The following is a 7,971-nucleotide window of genomic DNA, read 5'->3' as shown; positions in this document are numbered from 1 at the left end:
ATACTTTTGTATTTACAGTTCACAACAATAAATATATTTTGTCCATTTTTTTTGTTTAAGAGTTGACTGAAACAATTCAGAAAACATTTTGGTAATTATTTGAATTGTTAATTTAGGTCAACTTTTTTCCTTTCAAAATGACTCTTAACCTTCTTTGTCATGTGACCTGTATGGCTGTTGACCAAGTATGAATTGCATTCACTTGTGTGTGTGAAAAGCCGTAGATATTATGTGACTGGGCCGGCACGCAAAGGCAGTGCCTTTAAGGTTTATTGGCGCTCTGCACTTCTCCCTACATCCGTGTACACAGCAGTGTTTTAAAAAGTCATAAATTGTACTTTTAGAAACCGATACCGGTAATTTTGAGACCGATACCGATCATTTCCGATATTACATTTTAAAGCATTTATCGGCCGATAATATCGACAGTCCGATATTATCGGACATCTCTAGTAATAATCATTGAACAATATAGCCGTGTAAAACAGCACGTGTGTCAATACAAACAAGTATCAAATACTTATAGTTGCATATTACTTACAGTACACATACAGTACAGGTACAGGTCATGCTCATCAGGTCACAAGTAGCTGATTTCTAGCACCGACTTGTCCTCCAAAAAGGTGCCGATTTGCGACTTGAGTTTAGGATCAGAACCTGGACCGGAGTCGTCAGGTTGCGGCCTCTTCACGTCCAACACCCGAGAACCTTCGGGACCGTCTTTGCCGTTGCCGTTACGCAACCGAAATATTTCGCCTGTTTGCGCGCTTCCTTGCGCCGCTTCCTGCTGCCCCCCGGCGAGCGCGCCCCCCCGCCTCTGAAGGGCGATGCCGCCCCACTCCTCCGTGGGCCGCCGCGGTCCGTCGTCGGCCCTGTCCTGGCTCTTGACCCGGCGCGAGGAGCGGCACAGGGCCTTGCGGAAGCCCCGCTTGAAGTTGTCGGACAGGAAGCCGTAGAGAATGGGGTTGGCGCAGCTGTTGGCGTACGACAGCGCCACCACGAAGAAGTAGAGCCCCCGGAGGTCGCCGGGCAGCACCACCAGCAGGTTGACGATGTTGAGGGCGTAGAAGGGCAGCCAGCACAGCACGAACACCGCCACTACCACCCCACCACCATCCTGGTGATCTTACGCTCCGACTTCCTGCGGCGGGAGGACGTAGCCTGCGCCCGTTTCCCCACGCTCCGTACCTTGAGGAGAAGAGGTGGACACCTTTTAGTTGAACAGCACTGTAGACTTCAGTATAATGTTGCGTTTAGGGCTGCAACTAACGATTAATTTGATAATCGATTAATCTGTCGATTATTACTTCGATTGATCGATTAATAATCGGATAAAAGAGACAAACTACATTTCTATCCTATCCAGTATTTTATTGGAAAAAAAACAGCATACTGGCACCATACTTATTTTGATTATTGTTTCTCAGCTGTTTGTAAATGTTGCAGTTTATAAATAAAGGTTTAGTAAAAAAAAAAAAAAAAATCTTTTTTTTAATTAAAAAAACAAAAACAAAAAAACAACCTCTGCGCATGTGCATAGCATAGATCCAACGAATCGATGACTAAATTAATCGGCAACTATTTTAATAATCGATTTTAATCGATTTAATCGATTAGTTGTTGCAGCCCTAGTTGCGTTCTTTTACTCTCAAACAGTCACAACTAGATTTGGATTTTAAATGCTTTAAAATGTTCCATCTATCCATCCATTTTCTACCGCTTGTCCCTTTCGAGGTCGCGGGGGGGGGGGGGTGCTGGAGCCTATCTCAGCTGCATTCGGGCGGAAGGCGGTGTACACCCTGGACAAGTCGCCACCTCATCGCAGGGCCAACACAGATAGACAGACAACATTCACACTCACATTCACACACGAGGGCCAATTTAGTGTTGCCAATCAACCTATCCCCAGGTGCATGTCTTTGGAGGTGGGAGAACATGCAAGCACCACACAGAAAGACCCCGAGCCCGGGATTGAACTCAGGACCTTCGTATTGGGAGGCACATGCACTAACCCCTGTGCCACTGTGCTGCCCAGTACTGTGTTGAATATCTTACAATGTGTTTTCTGGCAATTCCAACTTTGACCACAGCGTCAGTGGCTTTGCAGAGTGGCGCTTTCCATCATTTTCAGCACACTGCATTTAAAAATGATTAACCCCGCCCCTTCGTTCCACGTAAAATCCACCCAGGAATGGGGCCATATGAATACCTTCCCTATTCCAAGCCTTACAATCAATTGAGTTACAAAACCAATACCATTTTTTTTTTCATAGAATCATAATTACTGGCTTTGAAATGTAATATCGGAAATTATTGGTATCGGTTTCTAAAAGTAAAATGTATGACTTTTTAAAACACCGCTGTGTACACGGACGTAGGGAGAAGTACAGAGCGCCAATAAACCTTAAAGGCACTGCCTTTGCGTGCCGGCCCAGTCGCATAATATCTACGACTTTTTGCACACACAAGTGAATGCAATCCATACTTGGTCAACAGCCATACAGGTCACACTGAGGGTAGATGTATAAACAACTTTAACACTGTTACAAATATGTGCCACACTGTGAACCCACACCAAACAAGAATGACAAACACATTTCGGGAGAACATCCACACCGTAACACAACATAAACACAACAAAACAAATACCCAGAACCCCTTGCAGCACTAACTCTTCCGGGACGCTACAATATACACCCCCCCCCCCCCCCCCCGCTACCCCCCGTCAACCCCGTCCACCTCAACCTCCTCATGCTCTCTCAGGGAGAGCATGTCCCAAATTCCAAGCTGCTGTTTTGAGGCATGTTAAAAAAAATTATGCACTTTGTGACTTCAATAATAAATATGGCAGTGCCATGTTGGCATTTTTTTTTTCCATAACTTGAGTTGATTTATTTTGGAAAACCTTGTTACATTGTTTAATGCATCCAGCGGGGCATCACAACAACATTAGGCATAATAATGTGTTAATTCCACGACTGTATATATCGGTATCGGTTGATATCGGAATCTGTAATTAAGAGTTGGACAATATCGGATATCGGCAAAAAAGCCATTATCGGACGTCTCTACTAATAATCCATGTTTGCCGCATTTTAGCTACTTGATACTTTTGTACGGGTAACTTTAAGGAGGTCGTCACGGAAGTAAAGAAGGTAGTGGTAGAATTTTAACATACTCTAAATAGCCAATTATGGTAATTATTACACATTTATCCATAACAATATTATATATATATATATAGGTTTATTTGAAATAGGGACAGATACAGAAACATAGATATCTGAATCAGTTATCCAATGTATGCATCATAGTGTTTGTAGCCAAAGCTAATTTACAAGGGCTATCCTCCTCCAACCTCCGAGGACAAAGCTACGAACATTGGGAGACCGGGCTTTCTGCTCCGCCGCTCCCAGTCCGTGGAACGCTCTCCCTGACCACCTGAGGGCACCACAGACTGTGGATGCTTTTAAAAAAGGCTTAAAAACCTTTCTTTTTAAAAAAGCCTTTTTTTTTTTAGATATATGCATACTGTCCATCCATTTCCTACCGCTTATTCCCTTCGGGTCGCGGGGGGCATACTAGTTTTAGCTATTTGGCTGCTCTAGTTTTTATTTGTATTTATTTTTTATTATGTTTTTATTTTATTTTTTTAATACACTGTAGCACTTTGAGGTTGTTTACTCAATGTAAAGTGCTTTTTACAAATAAAATCTATTATTATAATTATTATTATTATTACAACACTTGTCCGCAACAACAACACAGATCTAACATCATTAAAATAGGAAAACAAAAAGAATGAGGCAAAGAGGAGTCGATAAATAGTAATAATACAGACAAATTGCAAACGAGATAAAAGCCAATAATAATAATAATAATAATAACACAGACAAAGTGCAAACTAGATAAGAACCAATTAGTAAAAACTAAACATGGGAACACGATTGTTGCTCAACTAGCCACAATTATAATAATAAATACACTTATTTGCATGCAGTCGGCTTTCGTCCCCCGGCCAAATTTTTTAAGCCCAATGCGCGCGCACCCCCCCCCCCCCCCCCAGTCAGAGAGTAAAAAAAACTGGCAGCCCAGTCGCCAGATTTTTATCGTAAAAATAACAATTATGCTTTTTTTCCATTTACAGACATTTGGAGTAAAAAAGTTACATTTTACGGGGAAATTCCGACAACTTTTTTATTTTTATTTTTACAGTACATTATCCCTGGCCGTCCCTAATGTTGTGGCTGCTAATGGCTGTACTATAGTGGGTCTGGATTAGTTTTTGCCTCATCCGTCCCCCCTCGTCTTCTTCTTCTCCTTGTTAATAAAGTATCTATCCATCCATCCATCCATCCATCCATCCATTACGTAAAGCGATACAGTATTATCTGCTCACAGATGCCACCTGGTGGTTGTTTGAGCACACTGCAGCTGGCTCTGGCTTAAATGACCCAACCCCGACTCCGTAATGCTTCAGTCACTCGCAGGATTCTCACAGGACCAGGCCAACATTTCACTGTACCTTTATGACGATCAGCAGGTAGCACAGGCAGATGACCAGCAGGGGGCAGAAGAAGCCCACGGTGAAGGTGTACACGATAAAGGAGGTCTTCCACAGCTCGGCCGGCTCGGGCCACACGATGCTGCAGTTGCCGTCGTCCTCCAGCACGTCGGCGAACACCACCACGGGCAGCACCACCACGAAGGAGCCCGCCCACATGGCCAGGCTGACGGTCTTGGCCACCCGCGGGCGGCGCCACCAGCTGGAGCGGATGGGGTGCGCCACGGCCAGGTAGCGGTCCACGGACATGACGGTGAGGCAGAAGATGCTGGTGAACTGGTTGATGGCGTCCACCGTCATCACCACGCGGCACACCAGCGAGCCGAAGGGCCAGGAGAGCAGCGCGTTCTGGACCGCCAGGAAAGGCAGGCCCAGCATGAAGAGCTCGTCGGCGATGGCCAAGTTGAGGATATAGATGTTGGTCACCGACTCGTTCCTGGTGTAGTTGACCACCACGTGGATCACCAGCGTGTTGCCCACCAGGCCCACGGCGCAGACCACGCCGTAGATGAGCGGGATGAAGACGCCGGCCAAGCCGGCCAGGGACGCCGCGCCCGCCTTGGTGCAGTTGAGGCAGGTGGCGTTGTCGTCGTCCCAGGCCGGGAGGAGGAGCGACTCGGCCGAGGCGGAGGCCAGCAGGAAGTGGGAGTGGACGCTCCAGGTGGCGGTGGGCTCGACGTATTGAGGCAGCGAGGCGTCCTGGGTCGCCTGGGTCAGCTCCATGAGGGGTCAGAGGTCACATCGGCCAACGTCCAAAAAGTCTGCAAGGTAAACAAAACATTTTTTTAAATGAATTTGAACATAATAATATGCTCCTAGTAACGCATTACTTTATCTGGAATATACAAACCCCGTTTCCATATGAGTTGGGAAATTGTGTTAGATGTAAATATAAACGAAATACAATGATTTGCAAATCATTTTCAACCCATATTCAGTTGAATATGCTACAAAGACAACATATTTGATGTTCAAACTGATAAACATTTTTTTTATTGCAAATAATCATTAACTTTAGAATTTGATGCCAGCAACACGTGACAAAGAAGTTGGGAAAGGTGGCAATAAATACTGATAAAGTTGAGGAATGCTCATCAAACACTTATTTTGAACATCCCACAGGTGAACAGGCAAATTGGGAACAGGTGGGTGCCATGATTGGGTGTAAAAGTAGATCCATGAAATGCTCAGTCATTCACAAACAAGGGTGTGGCGAGGGTCACCACTTTGTCAACAAATGCGTGAGCAAATTGTTGAACAGTTTAAGAAAAACCTTTCTCAACCAGCTATTGGAATTTAGGGATTTCACCATCTACGCTCCGTAATATCATCAAAGGGTTCAGAGAATCTGGAGAAATCACTGCACGTAAGCAGCTAAGCCCGTGAACTTCGATCCCTCAGGCTGTACTGCATCAACAAGCGACATCAGTGTGTAAAGGATATCACCACATGGGCTCAGGAACACTTCAGAAACCCACTGTCAGTAACTACAATTGGTCGCTACATCTGTAAGTGCAAGTTAAAACTCTCCTATGCAAGGCGAAAACCGTTTATCAACAACACCCAGAAACGCAGTCGGCTTCGCTGGGCCTGAGCTCATCTAAGATGGACTGATACAAAGTGTAAAAGTGTTCTGTGGTCTGACGAGTCCACATTTCAAATTGTTTTCGGAAACTGTGGACGTCGTGTCCTCCGGACCAAAGAGGAAAAGAACCATCCGGATTGTTATAGGTGCAAAGTTGAAAAGCCAGCACGTGTGATGGTATGGGGGTGTATTAGTGCCCAAGCGTGGGTAACTTACACATCTGTGAAGGCGCCATTAATGCTGAAAGGTACATACAGGTTTTGGAGCAACATATGTTGCCATCCAAGCAACGTTACCATGGACGCCCCTGCTTATTTCTGCAAAACAATGCCAAGCCACGTGTTACATCAACGTGGCTTCATAGTAAAAGAGTGCGGGTACTAGACTGGCCTGCCTGTAGTCCAGACCTGTCTCCCATTGAAAATGTGTGGCGCATTATGAAGCCTAAAATAGCACAACGGAGACCCCCGGACTGTTGAACAACTTAAGCTGTACATCAAGCAAGAATGGGAAATAATTCCACCTGAGAAGCTTCAAAAATGTGTCTCCTCAGTTCCCAAATGTTTACTGAGTGTTGTTAAAAGGAAAGGCCATGTAACACAGTGGTGAACATGCCCTTTCCCAACTACTTTGGCACGTGTTGTAGCCATGAAATTCTAAGTTAATTATTATTTGCAAAAAAAAAATAAAGTTTATGAGTTTGAACATCAAATATGTTGTCTTTGTAGTGCATTCAACTGAATATGGGTTGAAAAGGATTTGCAAATCATTGTATTCCGTTTATATTTACATCTAACACAATTTCCCTACTCGTATGGAAACGGGGTTTGTAGTTAACTTATTAAAAGTAATACTGTTGTTCGGGTACCATTAAGCTCCATCTAGTGGTGCGCCAAAGGTTTTATTTTAAAATATTTTTAAAATGTTAAAAATGTTAGTGTCCCCAAAAAATTAATTAAATGGACTTGTTTTTAGTGAATGCTTAGGCCTACTGCGCTACTGTGTTTTAATGTTGGTCATTATTGTGGTACTTGGAGAGTCAAGTGTTTTCTGAGGTGGTGCTTTGTGAAAAAAGGTTGAGAACCACTGCTTTAGTGTATGTACGGGGTTTTGGCGGGTCATTAAAAAGCATTCAAAGTAATTACATGGATTTTGTGGAAAATGAAGGCCTTAAATGGCATTGAAAATCATCAAATAGGTCTTACAATTGCAATTGACAACAAAAGAGGCTACAAAACAAACCACCGGAGACACCTTTCCCAATAGGGGCAAAAACTGCATTTTTTTTTAGCACAATTTTGGCTGATAGATTGAGAGTCCATTTTATTTTTACTGTCCAATTACAATGGTGAACAATAATAATGACACATATGTTTATTGCATTCAAAAGGGTTATTATTGTATATTATGATTACATTTGTGCTTAATTTGGCCACTATCAACTATTGAACATTATTATTGTTGTCAAATGCTTACGATTGTGTCCAAATATAGACAATTATATGGTTTTATGTGCAGTAGGACATGGGCATTTAATTAGCTTTGTTGATACCTGCAGAAACCCTGATGTAATATTAATATAACAACAAATAAACAACATAGTTATGAAGGAAAACAAAAATCAATCAATGTTTTAATATAATAAATACACCAAAAATAAGTGGAAAACAAAAATCAATCAATGTTTTAATATAATAAATACACCAAAAATAAGTGGAAAACAAAAATCAATCAATGTTTTAATATAATAAATACACCAAAAATAAGTGGAAAACAATACATGATTGAAAAAAACACACATTATAATGCATAAATAAATGCA

At 42.8% G+C, this 7,971-nt stretch overlaps 1 protein-coding gene across 1 annotated transcript; it reads right to left on the bottom strand.

Annotated features, from left to right (window-relative positions):
- Nucleotides 1-580: 580 nt before the first annotated feature.
- LOC133634275 (somatostatin receptor type 5-like) lies at nucleotides 581-5,287 on the bottom strand. The gene is given in 3 exon segments (XM_062027403.1): nucleotides 581-1,105; nucleotides 1,108-1,188; nucleotides 4,526-5,287. Coding segments are annotated over 3 exon segments (1,368 nt in total).
- Between the last annotated feature and the right edge of the window lie 2,684 nt (nucleotides 5,288-7,971).

This window comes from Entelurus aequoreus, linkage group LG18, assembly GCF_033978785.1.
Source record: "Entelurus aequoreus isolate RoL-2023_Sb linkage group LG18, RoL_Eaeq_v1.1, whole genome shotgun sequence".
Classification (NCBI taxonomy): domain Eukaryota; kingdom Metazoa; phylum Chordata; class Actinopteri; order Syngnathiformes; family Syngnathidae; genus Entelurus; species Entelurus aequoreus.
Note: the sequence above shows the minus strand (reverse complement) of the source record. Positions and strands in the feature narration are given on the sequence as shown.